Genomic DNA, 21,267 nt, shown 5'->3' with positions numbered 1-21,267 from the left:
AAGTGCAATTGTGTAGGATTCAGTAGTCATAACTGTATTGTCCATCTGCATGGGTGTCATGAAGTTCACCACTTCTGTCTTAAGAAGCATGAAGTTGGCTTTGGAGAAATTTTTTACCCTGGTTTCCTTAATGGGGGTTGGGGGTAGGATGTAGATATCTAGGGTGATTAGCTTATGGTCGGATCGGACCAATGAGGCATTAACTTCAGGTGTGGAACACCGGTCACTCATGTTGGTAATGAGTTGATGTAGGATATTGTTACCCCTGGTGGGGGTGTAGTTAAGTTGGTCCAGGGCATTGGAGTTCATGTATTCCAGAAAGCGTTGAGCGAAGGAGTTGATACATGAGTAATTTTCCCAGTTAATGGTGGGGTAGTTGAAATCGCCCATTATTAGGATGTTTGGTTGAACCCTAATATTTTCCAGTACATCAAGAAAAGAGGAGTTGGAATCCTGGGGCATGGTGGGGGATGTGTAGCAAGCTACAATTTGAATTACAGTTTTGCCCAGAGTTAAGTTGTACTTGGATAACCTTGGATGCATTATGCTGAGCAACTAGCCTGGAGGTGTGGATATCCTTAATGAATGCTTACATACCACCGCCTTTGGCGTTCCTGTCCAGGTTACATGACCGAAAAGTGTGGTATGAGTTTTAGCCTGGTAGTTCAGGGGTGCTCTCTGGAGCCTTGAACCAGGTCTCAGTCATGTACAGATATCGATGTTCTCCAACTCATTACAGCCGAGTGACGTCTCCAGGCGTTTCTGCAGTTACACCCTACTGCTCCTCTAGGCGTCAAATATTGCCTGTTCATATTTGCATTAATAATTCCAAAACCATGTTACATACAAGGTATTGGAAAATTTTATCTTGAAGCATACATGATAGCAAACACAGTTGTATTGATATATGACCTCTGTCAATGGGTATTTGTTAAAAATGTAAGGTGATAACTTAAATTTTTAAATGCTGAAGCCACGCCCACTAGGGGTTAAAGGTACACACTCAGAAGAGCTCTACTGGAGGGAATAGTGCCTCGAGTGAGTGCATTTTGAGATTTAGACTTCTAGCATTGAGTAGCATCACCCTCAGTTTTTGCTTGCCTGTTCCAGTTACGGTGGTGAATTTGTCATTTGAACCTTGCCTGAAAAGGCGCTGTAGGGGCGGCAGAACCTTAGCCAGTGTCCGGAATCCCAGAGATGACAGGTGCAGGCCATCTCTGGCAAACCATCGTGTTCTGTCAGCGATGTCATCCCAGGCAGATAGATACTGGATCCATTTAGAATGACACCAAAAGCTTAGCCAATTGTTGAAGTCAGTCATTTTGTCCTTGTACTGCGGTATCATTCTGGGTGATGGCAGAATGCTTCTCAGGGCTAGGGTCATACCTGCCTGGGCTACAAGATCGGAGAGCTCTTCCATGTCTCTTTTCATGTAGTCCAGGGAGGTACGTCTCAGGTCATTCACCCCAACATGGACAATGACAGAGTCATATTTGTACTTGTTGTGGAGTGACCTGTGTGTGTGGGTTATGTGGCAGATCCTGGCACCCGACAGGCAGCTGACAGTAACCTTCTCCTTGTTTAGCTTGGTGAGTGGAACATCAGTGTGCCTGACTATAGAGTCACCTATGACTAGTGTTTTGGGTACGTTGTTTTGCCTTATTGGCTGTGGTTGAGTGGCACACTGAGTCTGCGGGCTATGTGTCATTTGGGTTGTGTTGCGGGGTGGCAGTTGCTTGCATTTCTGCTTTGGAGGTCTCTGTTGCTTGAGCAGATTATTATTGAGAGCCTCTGCGAATGTTTTTGTGTTTCTATGTGTGGATTTTGGTGGTGTAGATTTAGTGAAACTATGTGATGATTGTGCTGTGGTGCAAGTGTTTACCTTCTCCTCTTGACTGTCAAGTTCAGTCTTGGTTGGAGAGAGCTTTACCTCCAGTTTGGCTAGATAAGTGCATCTCTCACAGGTTGTAGTGTTGAGAGGTAGGAGGAGAGGGTTGTCTGTGTATATGAGGCAATTTCTACATTGCCCCAAGATGCCCAGATTCATCACATAGACAGGAGAGAACACTGTGAGCTGACCCTTTGACATGCCTGAATAAAAGACTATTTTTCTGTAGATAAGTGAGGAAAGTGAGTACAAGAGCTGTTTTTCTCTAAGCAAGTGAGGAAAGTAAGTACCAAAACTGTTTTCCTCTAGGTAATGAGGAAGGTTGAGTGCTGTAGTAATTAGTAGCTTATTTAGTGCTTGCAACAAATTCTGAACAAGTGCTGATCACGAATAAGCAAATTCAAGTGCTAAAACTAAGAATCTGTATCTGGACTAAACTAGTTACAGGAAAGGGGGGGGACAAGTGCAAATGCAGGCTTTTAAATCAGAAAGTTGAGAGAGATGGATAACTGCCCAAACAGCCAATAACTACAATTTCTGGGCCAGAACCACTCCTTATGTAGTAGATAGGTTACCTAGTGCTTACCACTTCCACTTTTAAGCTAGAAGGCTTCCCTCCAACACAGAACGCTTGGGAGGCTCAGAAGCTTACATACAGTCCTGGATACAGCAAATCTGATTCTGGACTACACTATTTACAGGAAAGGTAGGAAACAGGCTTAGATTTTTTTTTTATACAGAAAGGTAGCTAAAACAGCAGTAAAACAATTCAAATGCAGTGCAAGCTAGCACACTTGAGTATGTAGCAGTGTTAGACCAAACAGTTTAAAAAAATGCAATTAAATTAAAAATGACTGAAAACAAGTGCAGAATGAGTCTATTAGGTAGAATGAGGTAAAGAGATGGGACTGGGGGAGTGCCCCAGATCAAATCTACAGTGGGGGCGGGCAACTGCAAAAGCCTCCATATTTAAACAACAAGATAGGAATAGGGATTGTAGGTAGGGGAAAAACAACACCTTCAGCAGAGATCTGAAAAACTATACAGTGAAGCAAAAATAGTGCAAAACTCTGAAGTCAGAGCAATAATATAAAATTAGTCAAGCAACAATTAACAGTACACAACTCTGAAGTGCCAGAAAAATATACTTAGCTCTGTATATCTCCAGATAGTTTGAAGAGCACTCTGTCAGGACACAGGAAGGCTCCAGCCATAGATCTTCCTATGTCACACTCTTATCACTGAGCTCTAGAGTGGTGCATAATTCTCACATCCTTCTGTTAAGTCTTCCTTTCATGCAGTCAGACCAATTCAGGTCTTTACAGACACATTCCAACTTAACACGTGCAAGTTGGAGTTCTGCGCAACACTCCTGACTTTCAATCCTTTGACAGGACACCTGCTTTTGGGACCCTTTCTGATGCTAACAGCCAAGCTTTTGCAGATTAACCACCAGTAAGAGCATGCAGTTGCATTCCCTGTTGCTGTAGATACTCTGACCTAGCTGGACCTCCCAGTGCTTATGTCAGATGTGCACCCATGCAGTTTAATTTGTCAAGTGGAAGAGTTTATCCTTTTGGATGGAATTGTATCCATTATCTCCCCATTAGTCAATCTGCATATAATTCTGACTTACCTCAGACACTTGTATATTTTCGCGGTGGTGGTGCTGCGGTAGCGTTGTCGCCTCACAGTAAAGTCGCTGTCCGGTTCGATTCTCAGCTAGAGCGTCTTCTGCGTGGAGACATACGTGAATGGGCGTACCTTCGTTGAAGGTTGTGCTTCAGGGCTGGTAACTCGGCACGTAAAAAATCAACTACCAATCATTAGCGGACCGGAGTTCCGCTGTGGCGACCCCTAACCGGGAAAAGCCGAAAGACACAACAACAACCTCAGACACTTGTATGGTTTAGACTTCAGTTTATCCATGGACATAATGCATATGTCAGCTGTGCATCATGTTGTTACAGAATTCAAGATTGTGGCCCACTACCTACCTGTTGGTTAGGCATTTCCTTTAAAACTGAACAGAACTGCAGACTGATTTTAAGAACTACTTTCCAATATGGACAGAACTTTGATTAACAATCTTCTCCAGTCATTTTAATCTGTCATTTCAGTAGCTTCAAAATTCATCTTTGGAAAGTACTTTTTTTGGTTGCCTCTAGAATCTTGGAACTTCATGCCCCTTATGTGGATGGAACTTGCTGTGTTTTCTTTCTTTTTTTAATAAAGAAGATTGAAAGTACTCCAGGACCAGCCCATGTTCTCTTCAAAAAGTTGCATCAGAATTTTTCTTAAACTTGTCTGTTCACCTGTCACTTTCTGCTACTGCAAAGAAAGCAATGGGAGAAATAGTCCTTTCACACCCTGGTATGAAGTCAACTTTGCTTTTCTGTAAAGCAGAGCACAGTGTCAGCAAGACAGAATTATGTTTTAACACAAATTGTTACCCTCCTCCTTCTTTGTGTAATAGAAGGTACTTGCGTATTATCGCAACCAGATTTTTGCGGTAATACCGTTTGCTTTTCAGTGTCTACATGGTACCAAAAATACAAAGAAAACCAGACAGACACTGTTTTCTTTTATACTGAAGTTTAAGCAGGGTTATAACTTCAAAAATTGAAAAATTAATGTTTTAGCGAAGGTGTTGCCGATACGAATTCTCGCAACCAGATTCTATGCCGGTCATGTTTTACCGCAGTTTCTTGGTTGGGCACTTCACAGTGGCTGCAAAGATATATGAAGAACAGATAACAGGGGCTACTGACAGACACAGGCAGACATACACAATAGGAGACGCCAAAATAAAAGGTTGTGACACGGTGAAGGAGTTACTTTTCGCAGAGCTGGGATCCAGTCGGTTGTTGTCATTTGCCATTACTTCCTGAAAGCCATTATGCACCCAGAAGGGAAGCTCACACAAGGGAGAGTATTTTAAAAGGAGGATGTAAAGTATGACATGGGGATGAGGACAGTATGTCAAAAAGCAGGAATCAGATTTTCAAGCTTGTTTACCTCCCGAAATTTCGGACAAAGTCACTTGTACCCAGTAAGGCTTACACTAACTTCCACACTCCCAACTGTGATTTGCAACTGTATGCATGGCTATTTCACACCATTAGCTGATTAAGAACGTTCAGTGGGCAGCCTTGCAAGAAGTGACATGCTGCCAGTAAAGAGCACGAAGAAGCAACAACAGTATGTTGTGTACTTTGTGTTGATAGCCCTCCTTCGGGAAAACAAACCTGTTCTGTTAAAGAAAACACACTGTATTCTAATTCAAGCACATTTACCAATATCTTTACTGATTGGGAAACAACCGCTGTTAACGCAAAAATCTGGTTGCGATAATACGCAAGTACCTAATAGAAAAATGTAAACCTTTTAGTCAGTTTCCATTACATTGCACCCAAAACTGTCAAAATTCAGTGAATTGCCCAGTTTGCCTGTTTTACCATAGTGATTTTTTCATTATTTTAAAAGCTGAAAAGAACTTTTGTGTCTCAGTCCACTTTTATAAATGAGAAATACTTTTAAAGTAGTTTTGGAATACCTGCTTCTTATTTTTTCTTTTGTATTTGTCATTTTTTTTCTTCACCTTGGGAAAAAGGTTATTTGTAAGAGGAAGTCAAGTATTTGTCATTGGAAATGTTATAGAGCTTGTGTATATTGCTAAACTTAGTTTTGTTTCTTTGCTGATATGCAGATGTTAATGCTTTCAATGGACATTTGTCTTTGAAATAGATTACTAGGCCACTCTTTCTGTATTAATGAAACTGCTGTTGCAATTTTGCAGACTCGGAACTCTCTGAATGGTTACAACAGGAGGAACAATCAGATTATGAACTGCTGAGAACAAAATTTGAATTTATAGATGCTTCCTGGCCTGCAGTGTTTGAAAATAACAAGGCTCTTAACCAGTGGGATACTGCAGAAAGTTTTCCATTCATGGACCATTGGAATACACGTGCCAAAACAGTATCATTAAGAAAGATAATGTCTGAAGAAGCTGCCTTACAGGAGTATCAAGATATGGTGTGTAGATTTTTCATGGCCATTTGGTACTTTGGTAATAGTATGATTGAGCAATTGCATAAAGGACTCTCTCACTTCACTTATCAGTACCATACATTGTTTTGTGCATATTTATGTGCATATGCTTGTATACATTTATATATATATATATATATATATATATCTGCCTTTTCTCTCTCTCTCTCTCTGTATATATATATATATATATATATATATATATATATATACAGTAGATATAATAAGTGTACACACCCCTGTTAAAATGCCAGTTTTTTGTGATATAAAAAATGAGGCCACAATAAATAATTTCAAAACTTTTCCCACTTTTAATGTGACCTATAACCTGTACAATTCAATTGAAAAACAAACAAATCTGTTGGGGGAAAAATATAAAAAATAAAAAAATGTACAATATGTTGGTTGCATAAGTGTGAAGAGTTCTAGTCATATATTAAAATGTGTTTTATACCAAACTATGCAAAATAGTGGATCTGAAGTAGTTAACTTCATTTGATCATCAACCTGTGGGTATCGGATCCGACCTGGATCCGAGCCGGCAGCTTTCCAAGCTAGAGATCCGAGCTCCAAGCTCCTCCCCTTACCCATAATACCCTGCTACCTCCTTCCAATCCTCAGATCTCGTTTGCCGTGGCTTTGTCAAGCACAAATTTTTTGAGCTCCTAGCGTTTAGGCGAGTTGTGTTTTTTTTGTCAAAATCTTCTTAATTTTTTGGTGTGTGTGGATAGTTTCATTTCTCAGTTTAAACCCCTGAGATTTACCGTTCCCTCATAGTTTAAAGCCTTGTAGGCCTCCCCCCCCTTTTTCCCTTAGGTGTTTGTGTGGGCGTGTGTGTGTTTTTTGTTTAGAAATCATGGCCGAGGCCCCAAAGGCCATCTTTTGTAAGTACACTGAGTGTGGCCATAAGCTTTCCCCAGCGGATGACCACACTCAGTGCGTCCTCTGCCTGGGGGTACCGCATTTGACATCGGGCTGCCAAATTTGCACAGCCTTTAACCCCCAAGACCTGAGGGATAGGAGGAATAAGCTGATTCTGGCGGGTCTCCTACCCACGGAGTCGGCTTCCTCCTCCTCTCCATCGGTGGTTACAGCCGCAGCTGCTCAGCCTGCTGTCCCCTCTCCCCTGGCCGGGACTCAACCTCCCACTTCTTCCCAGGGAGAGAGGGACTCTAAAAAAAGAAAAGAGAGAGGGGAGAGAGAGAGAAAGGGAGAAAGAGAGGCACAGAAGCCACAAGCAGCGGGCCGACTCAGCCCCCTCAGCCCCACCTGCCAAGCTGCTCTCCTCACCCCAGAAGGTCTCCGGGCCTTCCTCCCTTCGGCTCCATTCTCCACACTTTTCACTGGAGCCAGAGGAGGAGGAGGCCCTGACCATCTTCAAGGTCCTCGCGGTGGCCCTCCCAGCCAGCTGCGGAAGCCCTCCTCTAGGTCGACCCGTAGTGTCTCCGACGCTGATCTGGACCGGATGATGTCATTTTCTCCAAACCCAACTGCAGATGGGAGTGCTGCTGCCTCCCCCCCACCTCCGGGGGGGAGTTCAGTCCCACTTTTTGCCCCGATAGCTCCTTCTCCGATCCAATATTGGGTTTTGAAGCCTTTGGATCCGTGGAATCTCGGAGTCAGGGAGTCGGTGCTGATGGTTATTGCTACCTCAACGCCGTCCAAGCCCTCGAGTGTGTCGGATCCTTTTTCTGATTTGAGCTCTCGAGGCCAAGAGCCATGAGTCAGATCCACTGTGTCTTCGGCTCTGTTTCGGTCGGAGCACATTTCCCTCTCAGGTCCGAGTCCTTCGGCTCCGATGCCGATCCCCGCGCCGGATCTGAGGGTGTTAACCACGGAACCCAGAGAGACTGGTTCACCCTCGGCTTTCGATGTGGTGGAGAGGGTCCTCTCGAGAGGTTCGAGACCCCCTGCTCTGTCTTCGGATTCCACCCCCACTCCCTTGCAGCTGGGCTTGTCTTCCATCGTCCAGTCCCAGGGACAGCCTGCGTTGACGCCCCAGCCCATTCCACTGGTGGAACACGACCCTGTTGGTGAGCCCTCCTCGGACAGTCCCACCGAGGAGGCCCTTTACAAGCGTAACTGTAAGAGGAGGCACTTGGATTCCCCTGAGTCCCTCACGGAGGACACCGATTTGGAGGAAGGGGAAGGGTTCCCCCAGGTCACCCCCCGAAGATGTCTCCTTTGGAGACATTATGTAAATGCTTCGCCTAAAGGGGGTTGGGGGGTCAGCCAAAAAACCTTCCTCGGACGAGTTGCTGTTCCTGGAGGCGTTTGACGCAGGCCCGCCTACCTCTTGGGTGTCCCCTCTGGCCGACCCCCTGGTTGACCTCACCACTACCAGGGCATGGAAGGAACCGGACACTGTAGAGCCAATCCCCAGGAGGCCAGATAGGATTCTTAGTCCCCCACTGGATAAGACGGCTTGGAGTAAGGGTTTCATGGTGGTGGCGGCAGCCACCAAGAAGGAACTTAGCCAGGATAGTTCCTCGATCCATCCCCTTGATAAGCAGTCTCGGACGATGGATCGTATTGGGAAGCGGATGTTTGCTTCAGCTACCTTTTCCATAAGGGAGCTGAATTATTTGGCCAATGTAATTAGACTTCAAGCGGGATCTGGTGAAAGAATATGCTGTCTCTCCTCTTGAGTCCATGTCGGCCGAGGACAAACGGACTTTCTCGGCTCGCATGGCCACTCTGAAATCTGTTTCAAACACGTCTATGCGGCTACTTTCCCATGCCACGGAGGGGGCTGCTAGATCCAGCGGGTCCGGCATCGCCTTAAGGCATCACGCCTGTCTCCGGCTTTGTGACTTTGCGGAACCTTTCAAGGCATCCTTCGCAAACGCACCCTTTGATGGTTCTACCCTGTTCGGGAAGACGGTCCGCGACACATTGGTTCAGAGAAGAAAGACGGGAAGAAGCTGTCTGCCGTCAGAGTCCGCTTCTTGGCTCCTCAAAGGTCCTTTTCCAGGAACCAAAGAGGACAAAAGAAGATGTGGTTCCGGAAGTCTCAGCAGTCCCGTTAACGCTCCGGACCCTTCGTCCTTCAGAAGCAGAGGGGGACAAGGTGGACACCGGCCCAGACACAGAGGGGGCCGAAAAATTTTGGGTCACGGGAACCTTTTTCTGACCAACCCACACAGCAACCCTAAGGGGTTGCCCGACTGCTCCTCTCTGGAGGCAGTCGGGGGCCATTTTTCGAAGCACTTGGCCCAATGGGAGTCCATCTCAACAGATTGCTGGGTGCTTCGAATAATATCCAGAGGTTACTCAGTCCCTTTCATAAACCTGCCTCCTCAGTCGTGGCGCCTCCCCGATGTACCACCCAGTCAGAGGGAGGCTTCAACTTTAGAGGTAAAAAAGCTGCTAGAAAAAAGAGCCATCTAGCATGTCCCCCCAGGCCAAACCAGATTAGGCAATTACTCCAGGTACTTTTTGGTGCCAAAGAAGACGGGGAACTTAAGGCCGATCCTCGACCTTTCAACAATGACCCTCTTCATTGCCAAGGAGAAATTCTGGATGGTCATGCTTCAATCCATTCTGCCCCTGCTGCAGGTGAAGGACTGAATGTGCTCCATAGACCTCAAGGATGCGTAGTATCGCATTCTCATGGACAGGTGATCCAGGAGGTTCCTCCACTTTCGGCTAGGTGCCAGTCATTACCAGTTCAGGGTCCTACCCTTCGGCCTCACCACAGTCCTCAGGGTGTTCACCAAGGTCATGGCAGTTGCAGAGGCCCACCTGAGACTTCAGGGAATACAGTTTTTTCCTCACCTAGACGACTGGCTCCTTACCGCCCCCACCAGACATCTACTTTGCTTAGCCAGGGATTGCTTCCTACTTCTAGCGTCCCAATTGGGGATCACCATAAACGTCAAGAAGTCATCCCTTCAACCAGTTTAAGTCTTGGAGTTCATAGGGGCCAGAATAGACACGCTTCAGACCAAGGCCTTCTTGACATCAGACAGATTTCGCAGTTTGACCTTACATGTTTTAGCCCTTCTTCAGTCACCTGCCCCATCAGTGGAGTTAGTCCTTGAGAGCTTTAGGGTCCATGGCAGCAGCAATCAATCTCGTGCCCTTAGCTCGTTTGCACATGAGGGTTCTCTAGTGGACTTTGCAGGTTCAGTGGTCCATCCTTCACCACCCATTGGACTTACCAATTCCTCTCAGCAGAGTTTGCAGAAATTCCCTCATGTGGTGGCTCCAATCTTGAGAGCTTCGGGAAGGGCGACCATTTGTTATGCTGCAACCCCAAGCCACAGTGACCACGGATGCTTCTCGCTCTGGGGGGGGGGGGGCGGGCATTATGCGGATAGGACTGTCCAAGGTATGTGGACTCAGACAGAGACTGTTCTGCATATCAGTGACAACATGTCAATGGTCTGGTACATCAACAAACGGGGGAGGACCATGTCTTACCCTCTTTGCCAACAGGCCATGAGAGTTTGGGATTGGGCGATATCCACCAACTGTTTTCTGTTAGCAGTGCACATTCCGGGTCGGTCCAACATCCTAGCTGACAAACTGAGTCGAACTATCCTCTCGCCTTACGAGTGGTCTCTGAATCCCTTAGTAGTGAAACATCTTCCGCAAGTGGGGTCAGCCTTGCTGCGATCTCTTCGAGTCGCCTTCCAAAGCGAAGTGCAGCGAGGTTTTTCGCTCTAACCCCCCCCCCCCTCAGGGGAAAGCCCCAGAGATGCTCTAGTTCATGCTTGGCCACCCGGTCTTCTTTATGCTTATCCTCCTCTTCTGTTGATGACAAAATTCTTACAGAAAGCTCGTCGGTTGGGGAACAAGATTATGCTCATATCCCCATTCTGGCCTCGTCAAGCCTGGTTCCCGTGCCTACGGTTTCATCTTATAGCTCCTCTCTGGATCTTGGATCCCATCCCAGATCTGATATCTCATCCTTCGGGATTGAAACCCCCGAATCTGGTCGATCTCAAGCTCTCAGCTTGGGTAATCCAGTACCATTAGTTGCTAGGACTCCTGGTATCTTATCTGCAGTTAGATCTATCCTGGTAGTGGTGCATAAGCCTTCTACCAGTAAGGTTTACAATAGTAAATAGAAGCGTTTTTTCATTTGGGCATCTCATAGGAATCTGGACCCTTTCATTGCTCCCATCCCAACAGTGCTCGATTTCCTATCTCATATTTTTCAGCAAGGGGCCAGTTCTTCTACTGTAAAGGTTCAAATGGCTGCCATCTCCCATTTTCACACTGGAGACAATCTCAATCCCCTCGCTTCCACCAAGATTTGTAAGACTTTTTTGAAAGGTACGTTTCTCTTGTGACGACCTAGTAGGAACTCCGTCCCTCCATGGGATCTAACTTTGGTCCTTCAGGCTCTGACTGGACCACCTTTTGAAACCTGCAGTTTCTGTTTATTTGAAATTCTTGTTCTGGAAAACTGCCTTTTTGGTAGCTATTACCTCAGCTAGGAGGGTGTCGGAGCTTCAGGCCCTCTGTATTAAAGCCCCGTATCTTGTTTTCCATAAGGACAGGGTCTCTCTCAGGACTAACCAGGTAGTGGCCTCTGAGGTGAACATCAATCAGTCCATTAATCTCCCAGTTTTTTCCCTAACTGTCAAAACAAAGGGGAAAAACTTCATTTGTTAGATGTTCGTAGACAGTTACGTTTTTATTTACACAGAAAAGCTGCCTTCCGCAAGTATGATCAGCTCTTTGTTTCCTTTGCAAAACCCTTCTTGGGTAATCCAGTGTCGAAGGTGACTCTGGCCAGATGGATTTCTAATTGAATTCTGCTCACATACAAACTATCTGGCCTGCCAGAGCCTATAGGGGTTCTTCTACCTGCTCTATGGCAACATGTGCTGCATTCTGGTGGAAAATTCCCTTGGATGACATTTGCTCTGCGGCTACTTGGGCATCCTCTCATGCCATAATCTCTCACTATAAATTGGATTTAGTGTCTAGAGGAAGGGCGGCTTTTGGCTCTGCAGTGCTCCGGAATATCCTTCCTTGAGGACCTCCCAAGTTTTTTGGTAGCTGGGGACTCTGTCCCACAGGTTGATGATCAAATGAAGTTAACTACTTCAGATAAAGAAGTTATGTACTCACCATAACGCTCCATCTGAGTAGGTAACTTAATTTGTCAGGAACCTACCCTCCCTCCTTCCCCCTAACCTGGTTCTTTGATTACCTGAACCCTAGGATGGTTTTTCAGGTCATTTGTTAATCCTTAGGTTAGGATTCTTCAGGTTGTTGTTTTGTCGTTGTGAGTTTATATAGGTGGGCAAATGTGGTCTGAGGATTGGAAGGAGGTAGCAGGGTATTATGGGTAAGGTGAGGAGCTTGGAGCTCGGATCTCTAGCTTGGAAAGCTGCCGGCTCGGATCCGATACCCACAAGTTGCTGACAAATGAAGTTACCTACTCAGATGGAACGTTATGGTGAGTACATAACTTCTTTTTCTGTGAGAGTGTGTGTAGTAGTCTTCTTATTTTAGGCTCCAGTTATTCTTTGAGGGAGAGAGTATTGTTTGTGTCTTTCGGCTTTTTCCGGTTAGGGGTTGCCACAGCGTAACTCCGGTCCGCTAATGATTGGCAGTTGATTTTTATGTACCGGCTTGCCAGGCCTGATGCACAACCTTCAACGAAGGTACGCCCATTCACGCATGTCTTCACGCAGAAGACGCTTTAGCTGAGAATCGAACCGGACAGCATCCTACTGTGAGATGACATGGGAGAGAGTATAGTAGTCAGATTTTTCTTTTGGACACTTACAGTACAAGAATGTGTTGTTTTCGCTTGGTTGTAATGTGGTATTATCTAGCAATATTGCATTGTTTGGTGGGATGGGGCTGCCCGTTAGGGTAAGGCAAAGCATAATATGGGGTGCAAAGCCATTCGTATTTGTCTTCTCTGTACTGCAGGTGTTTAAATGGGAGGCAAATGGATTTAATGCAATTTTGGAACTCCTGGAAGAAGATGATTTTTTACAGGCATTTTTGATCTACTATCAAGCTCCCTGCTCTGCGGATCTTAGGATTGGACTCGTCTTTCACCCAGCCACCACACCTTGTGCTCAGGTGTTTATGCACCCAGTGCTTTTGCACTCAGATTTCATATGCCTATTGGATAGGTGTGCCTAATCATTAAGAAAGAAAGACAGAAATACATTTCTTGTTTGTTGATCACATAGTTCAGATTATGATCTTAGGTGTTTTTAGTAAAAGTTATGTATTTGTTACAAAGGATATAAAAGGCATTGCCTGCGAGATGGACAAGTACATTAAGCTCTCCCACAACATGACCCCCATTTTAGAGGCTGTGCATCCAAGTGCTCCGGATTATTCGGAACACTCCGCGTTTAATGACGAGTGGCGCCACTGTTCTGCATTCAACAGCTGTGGCTCCGCTACACGCATTCTGATTGGTTTGTGTACTGCAATTACTGCCAATCGGCCTTGCGGTATATAAACCAGTGCATATCTCTCTGCTGCCCATCCACATTACACAGTGTTGGCTGTGCTGTCCAGATGTTGATTTGCTCATACACCACATTTATAGCCATTCGCAAATGCGGTATATGAGCCAATCAAGTAACGAGTCTCAGGAGGATGGGAGCCAGTGAAGCTGGCCACAGATCTTTGTGAGCAAAGTAACTCTAGCTGTCTTCACGTGTTATAGTGCGAGATATTTAATTACTTCTTTCTGCTTTCATTTCACTATGCATTGCTTAGTGAGATGAAAGCAGAAAGATGTAAATTAATACAAGATATTGTTATTTTTTTACAATAAACACATTATAACTTTTTTGTGGAAGTCACTGTAGTGTCAAACTGACAGGTAATGAAACTGCAAGCTCACTTGTGGCTTAGGCAACTTAAGCAGCACCCCAGCTCTTTCATGTCCTAGTTTCATAGCGTACAATATATACGTGGAGTTGCAGGATTTCAGTGCAATGGCTTTTTTTTTTTAATAATACAACGTGCATCTTCAGTCAGTGGTGACTCATTTTTAAGGTCTGAGGAAGTAGACGTCTTAGTAAAGGTACTCCAGGAGTGGGGTTTAGCCGGTATTATCAATAATGAAATAGAAATAATACTGTGACATTGGATGGGAAAATATGTTCATTTTCAGTAAATAAAGATACTGTCAAGGGTGTAGCTGAGCATACTCACTGTACTGAGTTTTTTAGATATCTCTCAGAAATTTTATCACAACGATACAGAATGTTTAGAAATGTCTAATCTAGTGTTTATTATATAAAGCTTTACAGAACATGCTTATGTTATATAAGAATGCACCAAGGTAATGGTGTGCCCCTTTCTGAGTGTATATGGGCAACACTGTCAAGGTTGAGTACATCTTTTTAAATGCAGCATGAGGTATGGATACAAAATATACATTTCTGGCTACATCTCTGGATGCCATACTCTTACATTTAAAAATGTCCTTGGGTTTACTGTGACCAATAAAACAGTTTGGAAGTGAATAATTGAATTGGCAGATGTGTACAAAGGGCAGAGCTTGAAAGAGTGTTAAACAGGTCATCTGGCAGACAAATATAAGCAGTTCTTCTGAATTTTCAAACCCCTATCAACATCAGTGAATGAAAGAATCCTAAGGGTCTCAGTCCTTGGCCAAACCTGCCCAGCTGAACCTCATTTTATTCAGGCCTACTCCGACTTACACCATGGACTCATCCTAACAGTGGGTGGGGTGTATGTGCCACTTTTGGCCAGTGTATGCTGTCCATAAACTCCAGTGGTGTGTGTCCAATTGGCCAGCAAGATAGGAACTGGGAATTTGAGCTAGGCTGTTCAGTGGTATATTGCCAGGCTAGAATAGCATATTATAAAATAAAGGTTATGGATCTGAGATGTGTCTTATTGAATTTTCACATGTTCTACCATGCTCCATGGCAATGGCACGTTTCACGCAGTGCGAAAATAGGGTGTTCCACATTTTGACCATTTGTCACACATTGTTAGGGTCTTTGTTCCACATTGGCCTCTTAAGAGGTTCAGAGCTATGTTTAGAGGTTCTTTGAAGTTCATATTATACAGTATGAATGGACTGACCATGTGCTCCTGCCAGAAATGTCTTTCTTGTAGCTTAGGAAGAAGGCCAAGCAACCTTGTATCGTCCCACCTATGCAGCTAATTTTTGGTGAAGCAGTCCTGGAAATCTGGAGGCAACCAACTGACTGTCCTATGTTCTCTTAGAATACAAACCTTTCTTACAAGCTTCCAGAGGAATTTAATGAGTCCCTTTCCCAATATTCTTTTTCTGACCCTTACTATGATCTGTTCTTTCCAATGCAGATCCCAGAGATTGTATTGTTTTTTTCCCTTCTGCATAACAAACAGTTATAAGTTTGATTAGGTGGGATTAAAGAGTATACTTCTCTGCCATGCCTTGGCTGAGAGGTTCCTCCCAACTAGTCATATGTCTTGTTCAGTTGTTTGTTGAATGTTTCATTCCTCCGTTGTATACCAGGCACTGGAGAAGCTTTCACACCTTCTTAAGTCTGTGTTCAAAGAGGTTATTACATTTTTTCTGTGGCTTCTGATGGACAGCTTCCATATGAACAGCCTTAATTTTGACTCTACAGGCATTGGGCAGGGCCTTAGTGTCAGAAATGTACCTGGAGTTTTTCTTTCTCAAGTAAGAACTTGGAAACTACATATTGAATGCTCTTCCATGAGGCTTTATGGGAGCCAATTCATGACCTTTTGAAGATAAATTAGGCTTTTAGTACTGTAGAAGACATTTATGACTCTCTACTATCTCCATTTTCCTTCTCCATTCCAAGTCATTCACAAGAAGTCTTCTTACTGTCTGTGAAGACTGTTTAGCATCACATAATCTTGTCCACATCCTATCTCAGCCAAGTCTCTGAAAGTACAACAGTGGAAGACCCACTTTAACAGTCCTGACTCTTCGGGGCTTGTGGTGGTGGAAAGGGTTTCTTCAAGATCAAGCCATTTTGGAAAATCATCACAAAAGTCAGTGGGTCATGCAGGATTGGACTTATCTTTGCACTCAAGTTCCTCCCCTAAAAGAGCTTCAGTTAAAAAACAGTTCTGAACAGTGCTCTGGGGACAGTGCCAGACTTGAATGCTCAAGGTACTGTGCTGCTTGTGTTGTGTTTGGGACAAAGTGTAGGGTTTTACTTCTGTGTGTTTTTGTACCAAAGGAGTAAGAAGGCCTCCTTCTCATTCTAGACTTCTGTGACTTCAAACAGAACATTTGTCATTCTTTTTCAAATGACCGACCAATGTCTGAAGCATCTGTAGCCACTGAGTGCCTGGGTGGTCAGTCAGTAGGTATGCTGACTACATTTTGGTATGTTCCAGTGTGGAATTCAAACAGGAGACTCACCTGGTTTGCTTTACGTGAACATCACTTCTGGTGCAGAGTGTTGCTGCTTGAAATTTGTATAGCAAATGAAGGATTAATTTTGGCCACGGCAGCAGAGGTATTGTAGGCGAGGGATCTTCATGTGTTTCCGTGCCTACATCCCTTGCGTGTAATATCCCCATCAGGTATTTTGGTTGCTGCCCCAGGTAAGGGTTAATAAACTGGGAGAAATCCTTTCCAATTCCTTTGCAGAGAATAGTCTTCAGAGTTGCATAGCTGGACACACATTAGTGCTGGCTGTCCCTACCCTTCTAGAGGGCCCAGCTGGTCATGACTTTGTTCTCCTGAGCATGGACGTATTTCTGTGTCATGTTTTGCTTTATAGTCTTGATCTGATGGCTACCTTGATGTTCTTCGTGTTTCACTGTTGCAGTCATTACATTTGGGTTATCTGCTTGCAGGTAGCCCTCAGTCAGCCTGAATAACAAAGTCTTGGGTCCTGCGTCGGTTGCTGTCCCTTCTTCCATGACGTCAGGTCGTCAGGGGTATAAAACATGCAGCCGATGCCATTACATCAGTCTTTCTTGCCTTGCGGTGCCCGAAGCAGAAGCAGTTCATAAGTGCCAGTCGGCCAACTCCTGAAATTTTCATTTACGAGTTTCAGAACCGAAGTCTTCAACTAAAGCTATGTACCCCGTTGGGGAAACTTTTTCTTGCTCCTTACTGATGTCAGTAAAAGTTAGTAATTGCATTTCTTGTGGAAAGCAAATACCCCATAAAGACTTTCATTCGTACTGTATTCCTTGCGTAGGCCCTGACCACGACATACCTTGCTGTCGGTTTTGTCCTTTATTTAATCAGCGCACTATCTGTCGTTGGTATATTTTTGCCTCTAAATATTTCGGTTCTCAGTTTAATTATCCAGAAATGTCATTGGTTAGCCATCCGACTACCGGGATTCCAAAAAAACACAAAGATAAAGACAGAGAGACCACCAAGGTCCAAAACTGCCGACATTTCTCCTAAGCCAGTCGCCAGTTCGCCGGTACTCAGTGAGGTGCTTTCGCAGCCCTGATACCCACTACTTCTGATTCGCAGGCCTCTACTGAGACCCATTCGGAGTCCGGTATGCCGCGAGATGCTTCAACTATGGAACCTGCGGATGTCTCTACCTTGGATGGGTCCGGAGCCACTGTGCAGGCACCGACTTCTGAGGGTGTATTCAGGCCTATGGACTTGCATATTAAACCGACGCCTTCTTCTTCACTTAGGCCTAAATCTCGAACCATGCCTAAAAAAACGATGCCCAGGCCACTTGCTCAGGCCTCTATTCCTAAAAACAAGTTATAAGAATGGCTGAAGATCTAATAACTCTAATCAGGGGTAGCCAACCCCCCCCCCCCCCACTCTAAGAGACCTAGGCCTGAAGTTGTTTATGAATCTTCTGACCAGGATTCTGTTTTTTTTTCTGATTCTTCTGATGATCTGGATTTGCCCTTATCTACTTATGAAGATTCTGATGCAGAGGACTCTATTCCCTCTGCCCTCTGCTTCCCCTACAGATGATTTTTCTTTTGGTGAAACCTTACATACTCTAAGGGAGCATTTCCACTGGGAAAGCCAGGATTTATCTGATTCAAAAAAGAGGCTCAGGGATTTTTTTACTCCTGCCTCAGCGTAGGCCTTTAGCTATTCCTCCTGTACTAGACATTGTTGATGATGCTTTTTCGGAATCTAGTTTGGCCCCTGATTCCTTGCCTCCTGCTCCCAGAAAACCTGACGGATACTACAGGGTCCCTTTTTAAAAATCCTATTGCGGATCCAGAGACTATTTCACAGGGGCCCAAGGGCATTAAGGCTTGTACTGCTAAAAATCCTACCCCTTCTGGTAGAGATTCCAGGGCGCTGGATAGATTGGGTGAGAAGGTTTGCACTTCTGCAACCTTGGCCATTAGGGCTTTAAACTGCCACTTTCATATGTTAAAGTATCAGCAACATGTTATTGGATTGCTTAAACAGAAAACGATGTTGATTCCTGATTGTGTGGAAAATAAAGAATTACAGGATTTAATGCATTCTGCTGAACAGGTTGTAAAACATACAATTGGAAAACAATGTGGTTTTGATTCATTAGAGGCCTCTTGCATGGGCTGCTGTTACTGGATCTGTGATCAGAAGGCATGCTTGGCTTAAGGAGCAATCTTTACCTGATCATGTTAAAGCTAAATTGTTGGATGCTCCCTTAAATCAGGACCGCCTGTTTGGTAATAAGGCTGAATAAGTTCTTAAAAAGATGGAAGATAAAGCTAAATCCATGCAAACTGTTAAAGATTTCTTACAAGTTCAGCCTCCTAGATTTAGTAGGCACTGGCCCTCTAAAAATTGGTCCTTTCCAGCCCTTCTCAAACCAAACCCAGACACAGCAGAAACCCCAAGTTTCAGTCCCAGGGGACACACAGGACTAAGCAGTGGGGGCCCTCCACTTCCAAATCTGGGAGTAATAAGACTCCCCCTGTGGTAAACTGCTTCAATGACTTCCTTTTAAAATTTCCGAGCACTTATCAACTGACTGCCCCTTTGGGGGAAAGATTGCTCTTCATGCAAAGAACTGGGAGCTTATTACCCAGGACAAATGGATTTTAAATATAGTGTCCCAGGGATACAGATTTCACTTCCACACGTTGCCAACACCAAACGGGTGACCGGACTTACCCCCAAATCAGTGGGCAGAGGCCCAAAAACAAGTACTTTCTCTCAAGCATGGGGGCTATTCAACTGGTACCAGAAGAGGAAAAGGGGCAAGGTTTCTACTCGAGACTTCCTGGTACCCAGAAAAGACAAGTCATGTTGTCCTATACTGGACCTGTCTACTTTAAACACCTTTTTGGAGATGTCAAAATTCAAGATGCTGACTCTTTGCCAGTTGCTTCCCATGCTAGGCAAAGACGCCTGGTTGGCAACACTAGATTTAAAAGAAGCATACCTGCACATCCCAATCAGGGAGTCTTGTAGAAGATACCTTCACTTCAAAGCAGGCTACATGCACTGTCAGTTCTCTGCACTGCCCTTTGGCTTATCTACTGCTCCCAGGGTATTCACAAAGTTCCTAGCTCCAGTTATTGCATTTTGCAGGCAAAGAAATATTCAAATATACCCATACCTGGACGATTGTCTAATTCAGGCAGAAAGTCAGGATACATTTTGAAGCATCTGGCCTTTGTACAAAGGGTTCTTACTTGTCTGGGGTATACCATAAATGAAAAGAAATCTCACCTGGTACCCTGTCAATGAATTATATTCCTGGGAGCAAGTTTGAATACAACTTCCTAGATGGCTTACCTCATGCCAGAGAAACAAATTCATTTGACAACCTACTTCAAAGAAAGGGCCACAAAACCCTGCTTTCTGCAAGACAAATACTGCAAGCCTTGGGGTTCATAGCCTCCTGCATTCTTCTAATTCTATATGCAAGACTAAATATGAGGAAACTACAGTGGTATCTTAAAAGCCTATGGTGTCAACATTCCCAGGATTTAGAAGCGATGATTCCTATCATACCTTGCCTATGCCTAGAGTTCCTTTGGTGGGCAGAGGCCTGCCACCAAAATAAGGGACTCTCTTTCACACCACCCCCTGCCACCCAAACCCTAACAACAGACACATCAGACTATACATGGGACACTCACCTGGCAGGGAAGTGCATTCAGGGCAAATGGAACCCAAGTCATATGCACCTGCATATCAATCAAAAAGAAATGTTAGCTGTACAGAATGCTCTGACAGCCTTCAAGGACCACATTCTTCCATGACAATTAATGGTAAAGACGGACAACACCACTGTTATGTGGTACATAAACAAGCAGGGGGGTACACATTCTTACCCCCTCTGCAGACTAGCCATGGCATTGTGAAACACAGCCTTGAGCAGCCAGGTGCACCTACAAGCTCAATTCCTGCCAGGAAAATTAAATACACTGGCAGACGGACTAAGCAGAAAACTCATGGACCCACACGAGTGGAAACTGGAACCAAGGATTTTCAACATGTTGACAAGCAAATGGGGGAGCCCAGCTATTGACCTATTTGCCTCTCCCCAGAACAACCAATTGGACAAATTTTGCAGAAGGACTCCCCACAAACAAGCCTGGAAAGTGGATGCTCTGTCCTTCAGGTGGAAAAACCTATCAGTCTATGCCTTCCCCCCTCTGCCTCTACTATCCAAAGTACTACTAAAAATCAAACAGGACAAACCAAGGATGATTTTGATTGCTCCAGACTGGCCACGCCAACACTGGTACCCCCTCCTGCACAGTGTGTCATGGTTATCCCCGTGGCCACCTGCCTCAGACTCCTTCCATGTTGTCCCAGCAGGAGAACCAGATTCTGCACCCTCATCTTCTAACACTAAACCTTGCAGCCTGACTAATTACCTAATCTCTCTTTTACCATCCCTCAGTAAACCTGTGATGGATATCATTTTAGAGGCAAAGGAGGTGTAGTACTAGAAAATCTTATGCTGAAAAATGGAAAGAATTATGTGCCTGGAACCATTCTCAAGGGTTGAGCACAGCAGCGCCCAAGTTACCTCAGATTTTACAATACTTAACTGAGATGCTTCACAAGGGCCTGTCTTTTTCCTCCATTAAAATCCAAGTCTTAGCCATTTCAGCTCATTATAACACAGAACCTCCCCTCTTCTCTCATCCACTGCTTAAGCAGTTCCTCAGAGGGGCCAAAAATTTGAGACCACCTAGGAGAGCTCCAACCCCAGCCTGGGACCTTAACGTTGTTTTGGAAAAACTCACTCTACCTCCTTTCGAGCCAGCTGCTACTGTGGACATAAAATTTATTTCTTGGAAAACAGCTTTCCTTTTAGTAATCACTTCAGCTAGAAGGGTATCTGAATTACAGGCCCTTATGGCAGTGGAGCCTTTCATCATCTTTCATGCGGACAGGGTTTCCCTCGGAACCAGTCCATCCTTCATGCCCA

General features: G+C 44.7%; 1 protein-coding gene across 1 annotated transcript in view; it reads left to right on the top strand.

Moving 5' to 3' along the window:
* The window catches only part of N4BP2 (NEDD4 binding protein 2), a 1,502,684-nt gene that overhangs the window by 1,020,162 nt on the left and 461,255 nt on the right, over positions 1–21,267 (top strand). Inside the window, exon 10 of the mRNA XM_044062929.1 lies at positions 5,688–5,926. Within this exon, the coding sequence (XP_043918864.1) occupies positions 5,688–5,926 (239 nt within the window). The remainder of the gene's footprint in view (positions 1–5,687; positions 5,927–21,267) is intronic.

The sequence above is a fragment of the Protopterus annectens genome, chromosome 2.part1, assembly GCF_019279795.1.
Source record: "Protopterus annectens isolate FY-2018-M chromosome 2.part1, PAN1.0, whole genome shotgun sequence".
Lineage (NCBI taxonomy): Eukaryota > Metazoa > Chordata > Ceratodontiformes > Protopteridae > Protopterus > Protopterus annectens.
Note: the sequence above shows the minus strand (reverse complement) of the source record. Positions and strands in the feature narration are given on the sequence as shown.